The 22,515-nt window shown below is 39.8% G+C and overlaps 1 protein-coding gene across 1 annotated transcript in view; it reads left to right on the top strand.

The window, feature by feature from the left end:
* The window catches only part of THSD4 (thrombospondin type 1 domain containing 4), a gene marked incomplete at its 5' end in the record, with an annotated part of 228,208 nt that overhangs the window by 177,252 nt on the left and 28,441 nt on the right, over positions 1-22,515 (top strand). Inside the window, one exon of the mRNA XM_084268361.1 lies at positions 757-961. Within this exon, the coding sequence (XP_084124487.1) occupies positions 757-961 (205 nt within the window). The remainder of the gene's footprint in view (positions 1-756; positions 962-22,515) is intronic.

Below are 22,515 nucleotides of genomic sequence, written 5' to 3'. Positions count from 1 at the left end.
TCTGTAAACACAAAACAATGTCAATCAACAGGAACATTTCTGTAAAAGGAGGTAGTTTTTACTGTATGTGCACTTTTAAAGTGCAGTAAATTGGAAATATTGTTCTTCTCTGATTTGTGTCAAATCTTTTAAAAAAGTTCTGCCTTCAATTTACATGATTTTAAATTATTCTATTTCTTTTAAACTGTCTTTTCCAAGTTGGTATTACTGTGTAGGTTGAAGGTTTTCTACTCAGTGAATAGGAGGATGGCTTCTGTAAATCTTTAGACACAGTATAAAAACTTTCTGGAAACCTCTTTTGGTGAGAATAGGCTCAAGGCTCAATTTTAAAGGAAGTTAAGAAGATACTTTATACATAAAATAGTTCTACTTTTGTAAAAAGCCCATTTAGGGTCATAGCAAAATCATATCTCTTCCTTTCTGACTGACAGCTGTAGGAGCTATGCTGTGAAGAGATTCATTGTGCTGAGGAGGGCATAGCCAGCAATGAGCAATGTGTTTATGTCCTTCAGCTGGTTTCTTTGCTATCAGGCTGTAAAAGCCCATCAGCTAACTTGAAATCCCCAAGTTTGTGAACCCTCTGTTTTTAATTGCCTTTTTGCATACAGAAGAACAGGGGAAGAAACTGCAGAAATGTTAATTCACAAAACCTTTCCAGCACTGAATGTTCTCTGAAAGTCGTGCTGCCCTTGGTTGTTACGTGTGAAGTCTGCCTGAGCAAGATGTTGGAAAAAGAAATGTTATTTCATTTTGCAGAGCATTGGCTGTGACGACTACCTGGGTTCAGACAAGGTGATTGACAAGTGTGGAATATGTGGAGGGGACAACACTGCTTGCAAGGTGGTGTCTGGAGTTTTCAAACACACTCTAACGAATCTTGGCTACCACAAGATTGTGGAGATTCCTGAAGGAGCCACGAAAATCAACATTACGGAGATGTCAAAGAGCAACAACTATTTGGGTAAGTTGCATCTCAGTGAATGAAGCATTGTGTGTGTTTGCTAAAAACCAATAATTCTAGCTAAAGAGCTTCTACAGATATTTGCACATTCAATAGAAAATGGGTAAGAACACAGTTCACATGGCAGGGCAGTGAAACTAGCCATGTTCCTACTATATAAAACTATGGCATGGAGCTGGATGCAATTTGTGTGTCAGATTTACATGACAGCATCTGAAAGCAGCTGGCAGAAAAATTCCCTTCACTATTTTAAAATGTCCTGAGCCACTTGGACATTTTTGGAGTGAGCAGCACACAAAAAGAGTAACATTTTTTGCTTAAAAATAACCAGGCTGTTGGCATGTATGGGAAGGTGGCAAAGGTTTCCTTTCCCATGCTATTCTTTACCTCCATACCCCTTTAGCTCTTGGTCTGTGCTACCATCTTTTTTTCCTTTTTTTTTTTTTAATCTATTTCATATGCTTAATTTTACAGCTCTGGTATGGATTTAGTCTGCTAGATTTGCTGACTCCCTTGCCTGTTAGGAATTCTTGAGTCTGTAGTCCTTGCTAGAAGGACTCCCATCATCTCTGCTTGGGCTTTTACACAGTAAATTTGGTTTTTTTGAGGCAGATCATCTGCACCAAGACAGGAATGAACATGTCTTAACAGATCAGAAAACTGCAACTGGAGAAACTTTAATCAAGCAATTTATTGGACAGCTGAAATGTGAGGTGTTTTTTCAGCATACTGGTGGCCATAAATTTCTCACTGATACAACAGCATTCAAAATTCAGACATGCACATTTTTATGGAGTACATAACACTGATAGAGCTGCAAAGCTTGAAAACTCAAGGCTGGTATTTACTGGTTTCTTTATATTTATGGTAATAAGCAGAAGTCTTGAACTTCAAAATAAATCTGAAACTCATCCTTACGCTGCAGCAGCAACAAGAAAGACAACCCAGCAGTCATTCCTTTAAGCATGTAGCTGAGTTCTTTGTAAAAATGAAGTTTCAGGTCACTATTCTGTCATAGTCAGCAAGATTCTTCTTGTTGCAAGGAGTGTAATTTAGTTGCTTTTGGTTTTCCTTTCACTGTGCATTTTATGGGGTTTTTCAGTGGAAAATTGTAAGTCAGCCCAAGGTCACTAAAATTCTTCTACAAGATGACAGCTGATGTTTCTGGGAATCTTGAGTTATCCTGCTTGTCTCTGTTCAGGAGACTGTCTTCAGTTCCATGTGGTTTCATTGAACAGCTCCTCCAGAGGTCCAGAGCTTCTCACTGCTTTGTCAGAAGCACTAAGTAAAGAGGCAGTCAGGAAAGTCTTCTCACCAGGACACGTTTTAAAGTCAGGCAGTGCTGGGGAAAGCAGGCAAGAATGTGAGGTTTCTTACCCAAAGAGTTTCAAACTGAGCTAGAAGCCCTCCATGAATTTGAAAGCTTCTCCATACTGCTTTTATAAACTTGGATTTGAGTAATCTATTGCTTGTTGGAAAACCTGTGACCCTCATAAAAAGCCTGGGTTTAATGATGGTGCTGATATGGTGGCTTATTAAGGTTTGCTGATGTTAATCATTGCTCTTTGGGGCTTTTGTGCACAAGTTGGAGTATTGCAGAATAATACTTGTAAATTCGTGCTACTTTAAAATAATACACGTGGTTAAAAGAAAATGCATGACAGTGGTATATGAAGCTTTTACTGTTTCTGGGATATGTCAGTATCTGGGTAGTCAGAATATTCAGAATAAAGGAGATAGGCTATTTCAGTGGCTGCATTTGCATATAAATTCAACTTTTCACAAAAAAACCAAAATTTGAGATTTCTAGTGCATCTAGTGATACTGTTTTGCATACCTTAAAACCTTAACAGCATTGTTTCTGGTTGCTGCTGCTTATGTTTTCTTTTTTCAGCTGTTCTCCCGTTTTTGAATGAATGAATTTCACACAGCACAAACATAATCTTTTCTTCTCAGTGCCCCCTCCACCTCCCTCATGCTAAAAATCGTTTAGGATTTCCATTTCTTGAAGATCTTTACTAAAGGAAGGGTGTCGATCTGATGAAGTATAGTAACAGTCAGGTTGACAATGGCCCACGGCATTGTAAAGAAAGTCCAATTTTTTATTACTATATAATAGCTATTAATAACTATTATTAATGTATTTATCAGCCTGTAAATTTACACCACTCTTGGTTTTACAAGCTATGTATTGCAATTTAGGTTTTAAGTCTAGAGTGTAAACAAGGCTATAAGCTACACGGTTCTGAGCTGGGTACAGAGTGACTTGCTTCTCAAAGTAGTTTGCAGCAGTATTTTCTAACTGGCTGATGTGTTAGACCTTTCAGAAACAGCACTGTGACCTTGGACAGACTTTTCCATTGGCAAGCCACTTCTGTCACGTGCTGCTCTTGTACAGAAGAGAGACAAAGACATACTTTTTATCCCACTGGTAATCACCAGCTGGCCAGTTCTCTCATACAGAAATGGGAAGCTTGCCACTGAATTAAGGAGGACCATAATGCTTTAAGTGGGACCAGCACGTTACAGCACTTATGCTGCAAAACATGTGGCTTTGAGTATAAATACTTCAGCATCTTAGGGATTGGGATTTGGCTAATGGCAAAATTTTAGCCTAATGACATGACTCCGAAGTGATTGCTCGGGAGGTGATTTTTTTGCATGTTTAGTTTTGAGCACCTAATTCAAAGCAGCTGGTTGTAACCCATAGCCTCCACAGCAAGAGAAGCTGGTGGGAAGGAGGTAGCAATAGTAAAAATGAAAATTTAGCTAAATGCAAGAGTGAAAGATACAATGGTTGACAGAGCAATAGTTCTGAAATGCACTTAGCATGCGTAATGAATTTACTCTAATTGGAAAGACAGGTAATTCCCTGTAACTGAAGCAGCCATCGGTTTGTAGAGAAGTTGTCTGAAGAGGATGGACATATATGTTCAGAGTTTTGGCAAGTCTCTCAACATTTTGTGCCTTACCTGAATTTGCTACAGAAGTGTTTTGTAGTGAAATTCATTTCACTGCTAACTGTAAAGCCCTTCCCAGCCCCTTCAGGGAGTACATTACGTGCTTTAGTTTTGTTTGTCATGGAATTAAGTTATTTCGGCCAATACATGAGATATGGAGATGTTTGGATTTAATATGTTTCCCCTGTTTTCTGTAAAATGAGACTCTGCTGTTCTAGCATCTTCTGTGGGCACATGCCAGTATACAGCGATTTTTGATTAAAGAGGAGAGATTGATAGCATTCTTGTGAATATCCATGAACAAATACGGATTTGAAAAGAACAGTGGTTGATATTAGAGGGGCTGTGAAAAGATTATCTAAAAAATATATTGATTCAGTATCCCCCATGGCAGATAACATTCAAACAGTATATCACATGTTGAAATGTTGCTAGTAGCTCTTGAGCTTAAAATAACAATCTGAAATCAGTTTAGTGATTGAAATTTACAGCAAATAAAGGATTTGTGTTCAGACACTGGCAGGGAATTTAGAAGATAAATTTTGTTAGAAGCACTTCATGTGATCATATGAAAAGCTTTATAATTTATGTGTTAGCAGTTAACTAATTTCCTTCAGTTCAGTTAATACACCCTAATATATGCATTTCTGAATTGCTCTTAATGATACATATATTCTTTTACATATTTTATGCAAGATTAAAGATTTATGTGCAATAAAGTTGGGTTTTTTTTCTCAATATGACTTAAAAGCAGCCTCAGTCCTAAAATGTCTAATGGTGACCTATCCAGGAAAATGCTTTTCCCTGACCATTGTTTCATGCACAGAAGCTCAGAGTCTGATCAAACAAATGTGCTTTTTTGAGTAACTCCCCAGTCCAGTGCACGGGAGTGATACTGTACTAACTGCTGACAGATTCACTTCAGGATTTCTTTATAGACTCCCTGTGCTGGCCTGAGACTTGCAATGACTAGCACTTCCTGAAGCCAGAGAGTAAGTACAGTGTTGGGGTTAGTTTATTAGGCAAAAATTGTTTACATGGGAATTTTTTTACCATTTCATGGTCTTCCTCTGCAAACTAATTTCAGAGGGTGTGGGGCCTACAACCTACTCTCAGTTTGGCAACATCACCATTCTGGCTACAACGTTCTGTTTGGAGGATTCAAGACAGTGGTGATGAAGAGGCTTGAAGAGTCTCTGTTTCACGCCTGGAGAGGACAGAAATCTTAGACACAATCTGTGAAAAGTTTTGTGTCAGCCTTAGCTTGGATCTTGCCTTCTGTGGTCACACTCTTGTCATAACGAGCATAGTTTTTCCCTGTTAAAGGTACAGCTAACATGAAGCATTCAGTGTGTTTACATTTAACAGTCTTTATTTTGTATACTAATCACATTATTGATGGTTATTTATGAACCATTTCATGGTGGAAGGTGCTGCTAGGTTACAGGACAGTCGGTATGGCTGCTTACACTTTGTAGCTGTGGCTGTATGTGTGTTGTCACACGGGCAAGTTTGTTCTGGGATTTGGAAGGCCTGTTCTGTGGTGGTGGTAGCTAAAGATCTAGGGTACATAAAGCCAGGGAAGAGCACAGAATCTTTACAAGATTATGATTTTTGAAAATTATCAAATTTAAAAGAATGGAACAAAAATACAAGGCTGAAGAATCACAGTGGGACAGCTTCATGTAAGGGACAGGAACAGTCCTGAGCTGTAGTGCTACTTGGAGTCTTCGCAGGTTGTGTCAGTGTTTGACCTTTGGGGTTCAGCCTACGTTTGTGGATGATGTGAGTGTAGATAAGCTACCAAGGAGAATAAAGACTCTCATAAGTTTGCTTCTGATGCAGAAGAGTTAAAAAGTGAGGAGACTGTCTGTTAAGACAGGTAGAAATAGACAATAGGTACCTTTCTGCACCTCTTACTTGAAATTTGTTACTAAGATGCCTGGTTCTTCATGCACATACGCCTACATTCACATACCCTTTGAATTACAGTCCTTAAAATAACTTCAAATTTATTTTCTGCAGGGAGAGTTTCTTTCACTAAATAAATGTTCATCTTATTGTAGCCAACCTGTATTACTTGGCTAGGGTGATCACTTACTAAAACCCTTGAAGTTGTTAAGACTTTGGATGAAATTCAACCTTGGTGTTAATGAATTCAACTCCTCTGAATTCAAGTTGCACAAGAGTTTTACCTAGTCTAATGACCTGTAGTTGAACCAGAACATATCTAGGACATTATTCTTTGCTGACCATCTATATTTTCAATATTGGTGTTGCTTAAATAATTACATTTTAGAGTTTCTGGCAAGGTTACCTTATTATAGTAAATTCTAAGGTGACTTTTTTCCCTTCTGGCTTCATTTTACAGCCAGCTAATATCTAACACTCTGTATAGTGGTCTGTAGGGTCCCAGGCACATTTTGAAAACACAGAAAAACGTTCTCAAAAGCGACTCTATTCTTTTTATATATATAAAGTGGCAGATCTTTCAAAAGGCAGACCATATTACTCTTCTGAGTGATGGGAAGTACTCTTTTCTCTGGCCTCAGGAAAGTCTTAATGGCTGGGTTAACGTCTGTATTGCAGCTTTCCACCACTGTCTTACAAAATGGTCTTCTGCATGGTGCTTGCCATTGGTGTTCTACCTTACTAGCTTCTAAATTAGTTTGTCCTCGTTTGCTGATTGTGGGAGATTTGCTGAGAGGTAGCCCTGAGTTTGGGTGCTGAGCAAGAATGGGGAGCAGAATGGAGCCCCCGTGATCCAAGGGGAAATAGTTGGTGACCTGCTACACCACTCAGACACGTAAAAGTCTATGGGGCTGGGTGGGAACTACCCAAGGGCACTGAGGGAGCTGGTGGAAGTGCTCATCAAGCCACTTTGCATCATTTATCAGCATTCCTGGCTAATGGGTGAGGTCCCAGTTGGCTGGGACACAAGTCTATGAGAAGGGCTGGAAGTTAGGGGGAGTTACCCGCCTGTCAGCCTGACCTTGGTGCTGGGGAAGGTTGTGGAGCAGATCATTGTCTGGTTTAGCCTGGAGAAAATGAGGCTGAGGGGAGACCTTACCACCTCTCTACAGCTACCTGGAAGGAGGTTGCAGCCAGGTGAGTGTTAGTCTCTTAAGTAGCAAGCGATAGGACAAGAGGAAATAGCCACATTGCAACAGGGTAGGTTCAGATTGGATGTTATTAAAGATGTTTTTCATCAAAAGGGTTTTCAGTAATTGGAACAGGCTGCCCAGGGAAGTGGTTGAGTCCCCAGTGCTGGAGGTACTTAAAACACTCATAGATGTGGTGATTAGCGACATGGTTTAGTGGTGGACTTGGCAGTGCTAAGGTTAATGGTTGGACTTGATGATTTTAAAGGTCTTTTCCAATCTAAAGATGCTGTGATTCTATGAAAGTGATTATGACCAGTTGTGGAACTCATGGAAAGCTTGTTTTCATTTCCTGTGTTTTTTTCCTAGTTCTGTCCTCATTTGATAGAGGTGTTGGCTTGGGGTTTTTTCTTTGCCATTTGTTTGTAAGCAAATACTTTTGTTCTTAGAAAAACAGCTATCGATGCAGCAGTGCACCTGCTGAAACCTGCTGTTGCTTTGAAGATCTGCCCTGCAAATACATCATTTGAACAACAGCCAGCAGCAACAAGCCCCACCAAGGTGTTTGTTTCATAGGTTCTGTATTAAAGGAATGTGCTTTGCCTTCTCTTATAATATGGAAAGGTTGTTTTGAAAGGAAAGGGTAAAGAGAAGTGTACAGAATACTGAGAGGGGGCTGGTTGTTCAGTTTGACGTGTAAAGCACCCAGCAATCCGGTGGCTTATTTAACTTTGCAACCCTGGAAGTCTCTAGAGAATCAACTCTGCAAGATTTTGAGTATTTCCTGCCTCTTGTCAGACCTCAGAATCTTTAATTTCAGCCTTTGTCACAGTGTTTTGATTGTACTTCTGTTTCCAGTTATGGACAGAACTTGAATGCAGAATTTCAAAGAAAAATGCATTAAAAAATGAAAGACATGGGCTGTTTGAATAGGTTTTATTGACCCAAACCCAATCTATGGGAACTTCTTAGATCTCAAAGCTTTAGATTATTTTTGTCTTCTAGTTGATGACAACACCACCAAGTAGTTGCATTCAGATAGTCCTTTGAAGGTTGGTTTTAGTGCACAGTGTTTGGAATGTCAACACGTGGTTTGTTCAAGTTCTTCTGAACTCTTTTTGACGACTGAGCACCTTAGGATGCCTACAGTTTGTGGCACTGACAAATATTCAGTAGCATCAATTCTCTTCTCTCTAATGCAGCTGACTTTCTGCTTTCACTTTGTTCTTCTTTTGCCTCTCAAGATGGCCAGCAAGGGACCAGTCTGGAAATGTCAGGTACTCTTTGGAAATCACAAGCTTTGGGAGGTGATTGAAGTCCCTCCTATGTAATCTGTTGCTCATTTGTCTTTTTACCCAGAGTAAACACTGCCTAAGGATGTTCTTTTTTAAAGTCGTGATCAAGGGCTGCCTTGCTAGTCACACCTTTGATACAGAACTTTTCTCCTCCTCTGACAAATTTTAATTCAAATTGATTTTGTATTCTGGCTTATCTATACAGACAGAATGACCAGTGTCAGTCCGAATTCATAAACTGCCCATAAGCAAATTCCCAAATCACATGAAGACAGATTTCTTCCTTTTCTTGCCAAGAGGGGAGGTTGTTACTAATCTAAATATTTGTTTTAATGCTACAAAACAAAACTCAAGAAAAAATGGCTGGGAACCTGGTTTCAATTGCTGTAGATATTTCTGTGCAGCATTCTTTGTTTCCCTAATCTTGTTTTATTCTGAGCAAAATTCTCTTTTGGATAGCAAAAAACCTTTCTTTGTTCCTTAAGCGTCCCTTGATCTAGTCAGATAGAATGTGTTCTTACATCTTTGTCTGATTCTGTAAAAGAAACATAGTTTATTTTTTTTCTGTTGCTTCTCTTATTTCCCTTTGAACTTCTGAGTTTCATCGTGTTTGTTTCTTGCCCTTTTAAAAATCTCTTCTAGTAAAATAATCACCCAGTAGAAATTCTACATGATTAGTGGCTTCACGGTTGGATCGCATAAAGAGATTTCATCTGCAGAGAATATTTTTATATTGCAGCATTAAATTCCAAAAGAATTCCCAGTCTTTTCCAATACACGGCATATATGGGGATTTGAAACTTGATTTATAGACTGTGTGATTAAGTTAGTCAAGGGAGATTAAACTTTATCCTTTATTTCTTAACTTGCCCAGTAACTTTGTTTTTCACTGAATGTTACTTCAGACACTCTGTGTCAGAAAAAAGTGTGTGTTTAGAAGCCTTACAGACCCAGTCCTCCTTTCATACCTGGACCCGTGGCAGCAGTAGGTACCCCACAACTGTGGCTCTGTGTATGGATTTGTGTTATAATCAAACTGCTGTAATGGTGAACGTTTTGGTACTGTAGCTGAGAGCTCTGGGTCAGGTGGATGTCTGCTGTGAGATTATGAACTTGGCTCTAGGTAGCTGCTTAGCAAAGGTTGCCAACTCACACTGCTCATCTAGACATGGCTTAGGGACCCTGAAATAGCAAAACTGAGTATCTGTTGACCACCAGTAATAGGGATTTATGAAGGGCATGATTGTTCAGCTGCAGCTAAACAGCATGAAGAGGTGAGAGCACCTCGGTCCATCTCATTCACCTGCAACAGCACTTCTACCAAAGACGATAATGCACAGCTTTAAGTCAGCATGTGCCAGTGATGAAGGTGATTGCTATGGCATGAGGCTACAGCTGTCTCCTCTGCACCTGTAAAACCCTCATCTGCAGCTGGTTCTGAGCAAGGAAATCTGAATGTAGCTTAACAAAAGGATTCTGTGTTTCACTGAAATTTTGGGAGGTAACCCTCAGGAGGGAGCAAGACTGGGGCTGTTCAGTTGAGCAGGGGGACTCTAACCCAAGCACAAAAGCATTTGCATGATAAGCAATACAAGAACCTTGGGAAACTTGGGCAAGAGATACATTTTTACTGGCAAAGTGAGGCCTCATCACTTGTCTTGTAAATTGCTTTTAAGGACCTAGGGCAACAATCTCCTAGTGTATAATGTGTCTGCAGATGTGCAGTCAGGCTGCAGAATAAAGATTCCTTCAGTAAGTGTAATTACAAGTTTACAGTTGAATTTCTATCATAACACTTCATCATTCTCCTTTAGGTTCATATTCCAGAGGACTTGGGGGGTGGGGGGGTCGAATTTTCTTTATGTGTCTGGCAGAGCTAGAAGAGCTGGTTATATATCTAGAATGATAGTTGCCTTTGACTTTTTTGGTGTTTTTACTAAAGGCTTTTTCTTTCCAATCCCAGTCTTAATGCAGAGGAAGGCCAAGCCATGGGGATTGGTTTGAGCTTAAATTTACATTATGAACAGACAGTAATTTTTCTCAGTTGTCTTCTGCTAATAAAAAAAAGCTGAGAAGCATGATGCAGTCTTAAATTTGTGTTGATAGTAACTTTCCAACAAGTTAACAAAGTGGGCTTCTGAAAAAGTGTCTTCAGTGTGTCAGTTGGAAAAAACACCCATGTAATTTTAAGAACTTCAGACTGTTATCTATTGATACATGCAAGAAACAGAAGTAGTGTTGTCACAAGCTGTTTAGGATGGTGCAGCTTGCATCTTAGCTCTTTGCATTTATTTGTTTTCAATTAACAGACTGTGAAATGGACTATACCAACAAGTAGAACATGAGATTAGTGTAAAATAAGACCAGACAACACTTCAGAGGTTCAGGCAAGTAAGAGAACAGCAGTGCACCTTGGAAGATGAATGTTATTTTGTATTTATTGAGAATCAGGTGAGTCTGATGCCTTAGGGTGTTTGATGCTCAGTCATGTTCCTGAGTTAGACTTTGATGGCTAAACAAAGCAAATAGGGAATCTTAAAGTTCACTCCTCTCTGCTGATTTTCAGTTTAGAATGGGTGCTGTCTTTAGCATCCCCATCTCCACTGCAAATGATTTTGTTCCCACCTTGGAATGTCTCTAAAGATTCATGAGGAAGAAACAGGGACCGTGGAATGGGATGCCAGCATGTGTATTTTAGTTCAATGCCATCCCTTATGCAGATGAAGAAATATCCATTTAACACTTTCCCGGAGGTGAATTGATTTTCAGTCACTTTTAAGCAGAAAGCAACAGTAATATGGTCAGCATTCCTATGAAGTCCAACCAAAATCAGGCATGTTGGAACCCAGCTGGGTGTCAGAATTGGTTAGATGCATCTCTGTTGGCCCTAACTGCAGGTGCTCATGAGTACTCTTTACAGACTCTTAGAGGCCCTCAGCTCTCCCTAGTATTAAACAGTGAATTAGTTGCCTGTTAGATGGTAAGCTGAGTCTAAGATTTTCTGTAGCATTTCCTTAGGATATTATGTATATGCATCTGGGGATGCAGATTTTCCTGGTGAATTGTGTCACTGGTCATGGACTGCTCTGGCTTTCCTTGCACTCGGTTCGGGCCATTTTCACTTCCAATCTTTGAATGCTCATCATGTCTTAGAGGTAGAATGAGTTAACAAGGCTGAACAGTAGGCATGACTATAGTATCTGCTCATACACAAGTCAGCTGTTGCTCCTTCATTCTATTATACCTGTGTCTTAAAATTGGTACACTATTGTATATGTAGAGTCAAATTCCTGTTGGATTGTGATTTTAACAAGAACTGATAACTGCATTGGGGCTTGGACCCGATGATCTCTCAAGGTCCCTTCCAACCCCTATGATTCTCTGATTGCCACCTGCTTGTGCTTTTTCTTCTCTCCTCCAATATAACACAGCCATCCTATGGCTTTCTTCCCTGGAAAACTAGATTTTACTGCCTGACTTGCAGTTCTCACCTCTTGTTGTTCTCTCCTTCTAAGGCAGTTCAGTACCAGCCCTTGCAAGGGTGAAATTTCTATGTTCCCTAATGGTGCAGAATAATGGAAGAGTGGAATTCTTTAGGCCTGCACATGTGCTGGCTCTGGCAGCATAAAACCTTAAAAACTCTCTATATGAGAATCCACATATGTGGATGTGGATGTGGTTTTCAAGCAAATGTTTAATGCTAATGGCAAATTGTTTAATTTGTCTGAGGCACTTAAGAATCTGCAGTACATATTCTGTTTTGACATGTTGTGTGTCAGGTAAATTATCCTAATATTTTGCAAAGTATTGGCTTTCAACAGTGGAGATGAAAGCCAAGGGTGCTACCAGAGGTGTTGTATCCCAGCAGAAACGATGGTGGATTCGAGTTAGGTATTTATGTTGAACCTCTTGAATATCGTGATCTGGCTTTCCTAGGGTCCAAATCAATATAAGGAAAATCTTAGCACTGATCTGAGGGACGGCAACAGCGGGCCAGACCTTTCATCTCGTGCATGGTTTTGCACACATAGTGCCTATGAGTATAAGCAGAGCTGCCTAGGTTTCGTGCTCTTTGAAAGGCTCCCAGACTTTTAATAGAGCATTAAGATATTCCAAAAGTATTTCAAGACACTGCTTTTTAAAATTAATAATAAATAGCAGTGTAGCTGTTTAGTACTTAAAATCCATTCGCTGGTAAATGGTTCCAGAGGGAAGGTGGGAACAGTGACTAAAGCTTGCTGCGCAAGGCTGCCCTCCCTCTCCTTCTCTCAGTGGTGTTTTCTGGGTTTCTATTTCATGCCTCCACCCAGAATTTGGCTGTGGAAACAAAAGCCCCTTGGTTCTTTGAGAAAATCATCACAGAATGTGGTTCTTATCTTCAAAGTGTTTTTCTGACATTAATTAATTGGATCCTCACGATCCTGTGAGCAGGATAAGGAGCAGCCTGCAAGTGCCTGTTAAGCTCTTGAACCGTACTAAGCGCTCTGGAGCCTAGCTGGGCCCGGTGTTTTTCCTACCGCCCAGGCAACTTCAGAAGCATTTGAAAAGGAGTGCACAAAAACTAAAACTGCTTTTGAACTTTCAGCAGACTTTTATGCCTACGTGCCTGTGGATGTAAAAAAGCTGCTGTTCCAGCAAGCCGGGGCAGATCCTCAGCGGCTTGTAAATTACAATGGTGCCATTGATTTCATTGGAGCGGTGCTGCCTGGGCCGGGCTGGAAGGCCTGGCTCTTTGCGTGGGAAGTACAGCAAGATGTAACACCTGATTTGAATAAAGAGCCTCAAAACCCAATAATAGTAATAATACCTATAATGAAGATATACTTGCAAACACATGGAATAGATTTTGTGTGAGACAGAGTCAAGACAAAGAAGCGTTAAATGAATGGAAAAGAAGGCAAAACAAAATAAAGCCCTCGGTATTTGTGGATACATCCCAGTGTGAAGATGGAAAATACTTTATCTCTCCACCGAATTACCAGAAATTCCTTTCTCTCTCAAGTGACTATTACCCTAAACTGTATCTGACAGTAAGTCGCTGTAGAGGGAACCGATTTGTGTTTTGGCATTTAGGTGGGGTTTGTTTGTCTTCACTGATGTTAATCAGAAAATGCTGTTAACCACTGAAGTTACCACGTGGATTTTTGATAGGATTATAAGTGAAAAATATGCAGCATTGGAACTCGCTGGACTTGGAATATATGCATATCACTGTCACCCAGAATGATCTCTGATATTTGGTTCACATTGTCAATTAGTGGTTAAATCCTTTCCCTAGGAGTTACAGTCCTTAAATAACAGAATCATGATATTTAGTTTGAAAGTAAAATAATTGTTGATTAATGTGGCTAGGAACTTGGAAACACAGGAACAGGGATTGATTAACAGAAGAGGAGAGGTACATCAGTCATACTGAGGAGTATGAATAGTATTTCAGTCTGCCAATTTAAATTAAATATCTTAGCTTTGCCGTATCAGATTTATGGCATCTTCCTATTTAGTGTAGACAGAAACGAACCTGAGAGATTGGGGAAGAGCTCTGAAATAAAATCTGAATCTGTTGTGTGTGCTGCGCTATGTAAAGCTGAGGTTGCAGTAACATCCTGTCTGTTCTGGTCACTGGCAACCAGGGTAAGAGCAGGGATTGTTGTGGATAGCTTGGAGTGCAGCAGTGTTCCTTGCCTTTGAACAGGTTTTGACACAGGTATGTTGGTGGCTCCCAGCCCTGCATGTATGCATGCACAAACACAAACTAAGAGACTGCAGCTTCTGGGCAGTAAGTATAGGTGGTCTTCAGTTGTGTGTTGCCCTTTTTCTGCTGTAATATTCCTAACATTGGAAACCATTATTGGTTATCGATTGGTGCATTGAAGATCATATGCTGTTTTACAGCATCAGTTGCTGGATTAAGTGGTGAACTTCTGGCCATCCTCCAAACAGAGAGTGATGATATAAGTCTGTGTCACAGAGTGACTAATGTTGAGCTCAGTTTTGATGAGGCATCTACCATCTATCTTTACCAGAATGTAAGAGCTGCAGAAAGCCATTACAAAGCCTTACAGCCTTTTTCTTCAAGATGTATTTAGAAATGGGGAAAAAGCAGTGTGTTCACATCAAATATTAGCAAAATACTGAACAACTCCTTTGCTAGAAGAGAAAACTCCATTAGTTGATCAACCAGGCAGCTGCAGTGAGCTGCAGAGATTTCACTGTTCAGAGAGCAGGATTTGCTGGTGTTTTTTGAGCAGAAGAGACTGTCAAGGCAGATGTATGCAATGATTTTATTGGCCTGAGTGGAAGAGACATTGTTGGATCAGCTGGTTGTGGTTTCTTTGATTGAGGTGGGCAGGATTTGTGTTTTAGTTTAGATTTGTCTTGGCAGCTAGTATCCAAATTAAAAATAAGTAAATAGAAAAAATTAGAAGGAGTAGAGCAAGTAAAAGAAATAAGGTGCTAATTGAAAGGCAGTATAATGGGAAATACCAAACCTCACTCTACCGCTCTACTCTGCTCTTTAAAACACTAGAGAGAACTTTAACCCGGGTTTAGATAGACATCAAAAGTCATCAGAGAAGTATCCATGGATTGCTGTGTCCATGGATTGGTAATAAATTCTGATAAGGACTTTTTTTGGTTCAGTTAATTTGTTTAAACTTGTGTGCATTTTTTAAAATCCAGGTGACTCAAGAGCTTTACTGAATGACTTTCTCAAATTCAATTGCTTTATGTTCTGTATCTACTGTACAAGCTCTGCAAACTTTGGCAGTTACTACTAACCCTGCTGTGCAGTTGCATACCACATGCCTAGCCTTTAAAGTATCCTAAAGCCCTCAACTTTATGTAATTGAATTTCTTTGGCTTTCTTCTCTCTGAAAAGAAAAAAAACTCATAGTTTTTTGTCCAGTGGTTAGACCATTTTCGTGTTGTGTTGGTCAGGAATAAGAGGTAAATTGGAAGATACATCATATGCTTCCAGTTGAGCCATTGAAATGAAACAAAGGCCACAGAAAGACCTTGGTTAGTGAAGTAAGAATCATATTTAGAAGGTTGGTTTAGTTTACTCGAGCTTTTAGTTCCCAGTTATCAACATGTTCACAGTGGTGTTTTATCATTAATGGTATAATAGCACATTGTTGACTATGGAATCGAAGCTATGAAGCACATGAAAGTGCAGGTGGAATGGATGTGTTGGATGAAATCTTCTCCTGCTTGAAGATTGAGGAGTGCTTTACCAGTGGTCTCCATGCTACAAGAAGACCGCCTGACAGATGTAACTTTCAGTGACTTGAATCAGATTGAAATAGGTCATAGAAAGGTAAAGACTGGTGAGAACCTGGGCTGTCATCCAGGAGCACGAAGGGTTTTATCTGGACGTGTTTAACCTGGTGTCATTGCAGCAGTTAGTTTGTGTTGTAACAGAACGTCAGTTTAAATGACTTTTAGGAGTGTAGACATTAAACAAGCTCTTTACTCATTGCATTCAGAAAAAGACATCCTTATTTATCACAAATATGGAAAAAATGTTCCCAACTGAATATGAAAGTAGGTGTACTAGAATTACATGTACAAAAAAAGGGTAGATGAGGTACTTAGGGATATGGTTTAGCATAGGATGGGAACAGTTGGACTTGATGATCTTCAAAGGTCTCTTCCAACCTGGTGATTCTGTGGAAACCTAAACTTACTGTTAACCCAAACAGTGTGAAAAAATGTTGCTGAAATGTAGCAAAAATCTATTATGGGTTATTTTTTGTTTGTTTAGATTAAAATTAAGGCTTTACCTAATAATTTTTTTTTAGTTCTGAAAAAGTGATACTAGAGAAATTTCATTAAAGGGAGCCAATATGTCTTATCAAACTTTCATATGAATTAATCAAAGACACAAAGATAAGGATTCTTTCCTAAGGTGAAACTGTAAATGAGAAATAGGAAAATTGCTTCTGAAATATTGAATACTTAATGTTTGGGATATGGTCATATTTCATAGTTTAGGAAGATAAACTTGTTCTGTTGTTGCTGCTGAGAATCCCCTAGCTCCTCTGGAAAATCGGTGTATGTAACAGCCTCTGCTCAGTGTGTTGATCAGGAGGCCCATGGGACTGGAAGCAGAAGGTCTGGATGATCAAACTTGAGAAATACTAATTGTCTGCAGAGCAGTTTGCAAGAGAACTACTTGCACAGCATAGGTGGGGGAAAATAATTAAATTAATTGTAAAAGAAGGAAAAAAACCCCACAACTTTCTTGTTACTTACATATTCTTCCCACATACACTTCAAAAAACTTTAATTCAGTTTCTGATGGCAAAATAATTGCATAGTTTGTACTGATGATAAAGGTAACTAATTTTCTTCTGTTACCTATTCAGAAACTGGATTCCACTCTTGCCTGTGCTGCAGACAAAATACTGCCACTAATTAGCCAGACTTAGTGATCTGGGGATAGACTCAAAAAGGTTTTATCAGGGAAAACAAGTAGTTTGGGAATAAGGAAGTATGATAGAATGAGAAGTGATACACTGAAGTGATTTGTATTTGGGATAACCCTGTGCTTCTTTTCATTAAATAATTGAGTCATATTCTTTGTTGCTCTTGGACCTATAAAATCATCAATAAAACAGGATTGTTTCCATTTTTGTCATGTCTATAGGTTTCTGGGCTTACCTCCAGGTATCAGTTGTATGTTTCACATGGCTTGTCAAATAGCTCTGTCAAATAAATATCAAATCAGTTCAGTCCCAGAGCATCTTTTTTATGTTTAAATGTGCAGACTGACATAAACAATAACATGTGTAAGACTGCCCCGAGCCCTTGTAGCCAGAAAATAACCTATGGGGAAGTAGACACCAGTGCTGAATTGACTTGCTGTAGTTCCAGCTTTCCTCTGGCCACCCAGCTTATTGTGCCAGGAATTCATCTCCTGGCAAAGCCTTCTCAGGTAAATGGAAACTGCCTTTCACTAGTGAACATATTATTTTTCTTTGCTAAGAGCCAAATACTCGGTAGGATCTGTAATAAATGAATGTTATTTTAAGCTGAAGACCAAGGTTACTAGGCAATTGTCAGCTTTTATTGGAAGAGAGAGTAAGTGAGGAATTGAATGTTTTTTCAGGGCTGAACATGGGCAGTGGAACTGAGGCTGTCTGGTGCAGTTTGAGGCCTGTATCCTTGCTGTAACAGCCACTGAATTAATCACAGCTCCTGTATCCTTACCATAATGGCCAATAAATGAATCAAAGCCAGTCTTCTCCCACCCATAGTGACCTCTGATTTCTCTTTGGTCTAGTAACTTCAATCTCTGTGCCAGTGCCCTGCTCAGATCTACCTTGGGTTCTGGCCCTGGTCCTAAACTGCATAGGCTGCTGGGCCAGCTGGCATTACAGACAGCTGTGGGCTGATGCTGTAACCAGCCTTTCAGTAGGGGAAAACCATTTCAGATCTCTATGCTCTTATCAGCATTTCTTCAAATGTTACTGTATTTGAGACTTCAGCACCTGTCAGACTTGTCTGAAATCAGACACAAGGTTCAAAAGCCCTCCAGAGAGCGGGAGGAATCCATGTCTGAGCTCGGGGACCAGCAGATCTCTGTGTTTTGAGTTACAGGGTTCAACTTTACCACACAGAGCATCCAAACTTCTTGCAAAATTCCACTTGAAATTTGAAACAGCTCAGGAATATTCATTAGGTCCAGTTTTTCATTGTGAGGAATTAAAGCTATTTAGCAAACAAAAGAAGCAGTTATAATTCTTTGTACTTTAGCCTTTGATTCTTATGAGATACAGTGCTGTTGTTCTGCAGAGATATCACAGTCGGCTGTTTTAACTTAGCTGTCTTCAAACTATTCCAGTTCCTGGCAATTATCAGGAGTGCAAGGAGGTACAAACCATTTTTTGTTATGCCAGCTGGAGAAAGGAGTGGGGTGTTTGCACATGTGCATTTCACTAATCTGGCCCTTCTGACTGAAGCAGTGTCTAGATTAGAAGATAATTCAATTGCATTTATCCGCCCACAGGACGGAGGCCAAATGTGTGCTGAGTTTCTGTGCTGGGCTAACTAATGTGCAGCTGAGCTGTGCCAGAAGGCTCAGCTATCACATTCAGAGCCATTAGCAGCCAGTCTGATCAACTCCTGAAATACAAGAACCAGATTCTAACTCACATTGTGCAGCTACACCAAACACTGTGATCTGCAGGTTCAGTGGAGTTGCATAACTAAAACATCGTGTGCTACGTTGGGATTGTGTCCCTCCTGCAGACCACCAGTCCTGAAGGTTGGTTGTTGTTTCTAAATACTTGGTTCACAGCTATGGCCAGAGAAGAGTATTTCCAGAGAAGAGTATTTCCCAATGTTACTGAGCTCTGATGGGAAATACCTCACTACAAATCCAAGCCGTGCTTTTTCATTGGGATAAGGCTGAAATTCCTCCTAAGGCTTCTAAGAGCTGAAGCTCTGAGATTGCCACTTAGAAACTTTAACCATAGTAATTTAAAGACTTTAAAGAAAGAAACTCTTCTTTAAAGAATGAAATCAGGAATGTATAAGAATGTGAAAAGAGTTTTTGAAGTTCTGGATAGAAAACATGTCACAGCTACAAGTTATGTGTGGAAGTTCTTGTGTCCCCCTGAGCCACAAGGGTTCCCTTGAGGTGCTGTATTTCCTAACACAGAATAGCAGATGTGCAGCAGTGTATTACTGCAGCAGGGTTCCCTTTTAACTCAAGGGGAATTTCTGTGCAGGTTGAAAGAGAATGAGCTTTTTACGGATGATTTTAACAGTACTTAATAAAATGTATTTGAGGTGTATAGTTTAGAGAATGGCTAAGTCTGTATGGTATACTGTCACTGTGTAGATTGATTCTGTAAGTCCTTGTAGTTTAGGTCCTTTACACAGTAATAGGAAACTCGCTCACGTTCAGTTCTTGGGCTGATTTGTACCTTCAGCACATACTGTGCTGGCCTTTTGATAACTTGTCTGTTTCTTCCCCTCCTGTAGAGAGGACTGGATTATACTAATAAAATACAATGACTGTGCTTGGGAGTGTTGTAATTTCTTACAGGATACTTTTACTCACTGCCATCCATATGCTTTGATCCAAGCTGGGAATCGAAACACCCTTGGTGCAGAATTGGATTGTTCTGTCTTTAACTGTGGTAGTGGTTACTGAGATCCTGATGCTGTGTATTTGCATACACAATTAACAGCATGCCATTAACACCACCACCCTTTCCTGACTTCAATAAAGCCCATCATGGTAAAGAGGACTAAGGTTTATTTTTGTGCTAGAGACCTCGTAAACATACCACTAGCATAAAGATGAACCTTATCTCTGTTGTTTCCTCTTATTCTTTCATGTGCTTTCTCAGTAAATATTAGTGTGTCCTACAATAAATGCTTTAGAAACGAATTGTATTCTCCAGGTAAGCTACTTAGTCATATCTCAGTGTTTGGGAGTGTTGCCCCTGTGTAACTTACTCCCTGTGGAAAGCATGGGAGTCATATGAGTGTTGTAAATTCTGTACTTATGAATAATAATATTAAAAGGCATCAGTCACAAAAACACCTGTTTGAAAAATGGGAAAAAGCTTTTTATGAGAGCAGTTGTAAGGAGGGGAAGCAATAATAGAATAAAACCTGAAAATTAAACCCAAAATGCAATTCATAAGGAGTGCTTTTGAATTGCAGTGGAAGAATTGCCAAAGTGCTTGAATTCTGCTTTAATTAACCTGGTTACTTGTGTCACCTAATCTGCTTCATGAACTCCCTATTTCCAAAGTTCCAGCCCCTCTACAGTCGTGCTGCTGCGGTGGTGGGTTGATCCGAAACCGCTTTTACCAGTGGGCTCAGGTAGTCAGAAATCTAAAAGGCAAGTTCAGAGATGGCACTTCTCCTCCTGGCAACAAACCAGTGGAAAAGTTGACAGTAATTTGTCTTCTGTGAATGCAGAGCTACAGTCACTGACACATCTGTGCACATAACTCAGAATTGAACTGTAGATCGATCCCAGAGTACAGCTGATGAAGCACCAAGGCCTTTGTGATTTAGCTTTATCAGTTCATTAGTACTGGACTTGGTTGTGACTTAGTCAAACACAGAAGAAAAATGTATGAAAACTAGCAGACATTGCCAGAGAATCTTTAAGTATTTTAAAGTACTGTCAGATTATTTTGGACCAAACTCAATGTTGAATGAAGTCCATAAACTGGGAGGAGGATGAGGTCTTTAAGAAGTCTCTTAACAAACATGTTAGTTATTTTCAGTATGTCCTTGTAAGAAGCTGCATTCCCAATGTCTCAGCACTTGGAGGTTGCATGAGACCTAGAAAAGAAAATTGCCCAGAAACTGAACTAGAACTGGCAACATTATTCTCGTTACACCTGCTGGATGCATCCTAGAGAAGTGGCCAAGCAAGATGAATAGCAAAAAGTAAATAAACTGTGATGGAGCTGGATATCAGCTCGCTCATCTAGTATTAGTAGTGAAGATTGTTTTGTGGCATCTATACATAGTGTAGATCTGTGGTATGAAACTGCAGATTCAGTAATAGAGGTTGAAGGTAAATATCCTGTCAGCTCAATTGAGTTCTCATCCACCTATTCTATCTTACCACTAAGTAATATGTTTTCATTCTGACATTGAATATCATGTTCTCAGTCTTCAAATCGATCCAAATTTACTAGGTCGTGTAACAAGGATATCAAATTTGGCTACTTGTGCAGAAGGCTTTGGTTCCTGGGCTTTGAAACAGGACTGGAAAGAGCACAGGGTCTAGCTTACTCTTGGTAATGGCATTGAACTGCTGAAATGGTTGGAAGTCCAGCGGTGCTTTGTCTTAGCTCTGTGCAGTTACAAGGTGCGCCGTTTCTGTCGTGGGAGATCTGTACCCTTGAGCTGTCTTTGCTGCCAGTGAAGAAACCAAGTGCTGTGCAAGAGGTGAAGGTGTCCCACCTGCAGTGATACAGTCTTCAGGTCGAGTATACAATCTGATACTGTTTTAGGGCCCAGACAGTGAACTGCTGACCATTTTCTAATACTCCCAGTTGGCTCTAGAATAAGGGTTTTGTAGGATCAGGCTGTTAAAGATAATTTGATTCTTGCTGATTACGAGGTTCTTACCCTACTAATATTTCTTGAATTAAGCTCAGAGTCCTGTGGGAGCTTTGCCATGACCTCAGTAGGAGATTGAATTCAAAAGGTCAGAGGCAAGTAATACATAATTCAGTTCACAAGAAGTGTGCCAGGTTTCTCCTAAATGTTCTGTACCTGAGGTATGTTCTGATAATCAGCAATATCTCTGCTTTGGGAAAGGAGTTACTGAACTAATGTGCCTTTCATTATTTTAAACCTGTAGATGATTTAGTCTCTAGACATTTGGCTTTTTTTTCTCTTTATGCATCAGAGGTACTTGTAAGCAGCTTACTGGTTGTACAGTATGACCTACAGTATCTCTAGGTATGGTGTAGTGGTCAATAGGCTCTTTCATTGTTGACTCAGTGTATTGTGTGTTCCATACTGTGAGACTGCTGGCCATGGTTCACACATGTGTTCTCATATCATTTGTTTCCCCACTTTGACAGAATAGTTTGCTGCGTCCTTAGCTCTCCAGAAGTGTGACTGTAAAGCCCCAGAAAACTGCAAGTCTGTGTGCAGTAGTTAGATAGTATATTGGTATTGCCTACCTCTGTTTCTGCATGTGTTATAAAGCAAACTAATGTGAGCTGATGGAAATCACAACCATAACTGAACATTCTGGTTGGTTGATGCTTGAAGACTCCTAAGTCTAATGAACCATTGCTTTTGCATTAACACCTAAGAACTTAGAGAAGACATAAGTACATGATGGTATCCAACTGCTATTTATACAAAATCTATCAAAGCCACAATATATTCTTCTATAAACAATTTCATCATTAAGTAAATTAAAGGTAGTTAGTCAGCAACAACCACTCCCATAGGGAAAAAAAACATTGCATCTTGCAGCTTAACAAGGCAAGGACGCTGACAGCTTCACTATCCCAGTATGTTCTGTTCCCAGTTCTTCAATACTGAGATTCTCTTTAAACCTGGATATCAGCTAAGCCTTCTAGCAGGGTTGCAGAGCCTGCTCTGTGAGCTGTCCGGTCCCTGGTATTTCGTAGTGGCCAACAATAAGGTGTTTCATAATTATATTGTCACAAATATAAACTGCCTGTTTAGGTCTGTAT

The sequence above is a fragment of the Gallinula chloropus genome (genome assembly GCF_964237585.1).
Source record: "Gallinula chloropus genome assembly, chromosome: 9".
In the NCBI taxonomy this organism is placed as follows: domain Eukaryota; kingdom Metazoa; phylum Chordata; class Aves; order Gruiformes; family Rallidae; genus Gallinula; species Gallinula chloropus.
Note: the sequence above shows the minus strand (reverse complement) of the source record. Positions and strands in the feature narration are given on the sequence as shown.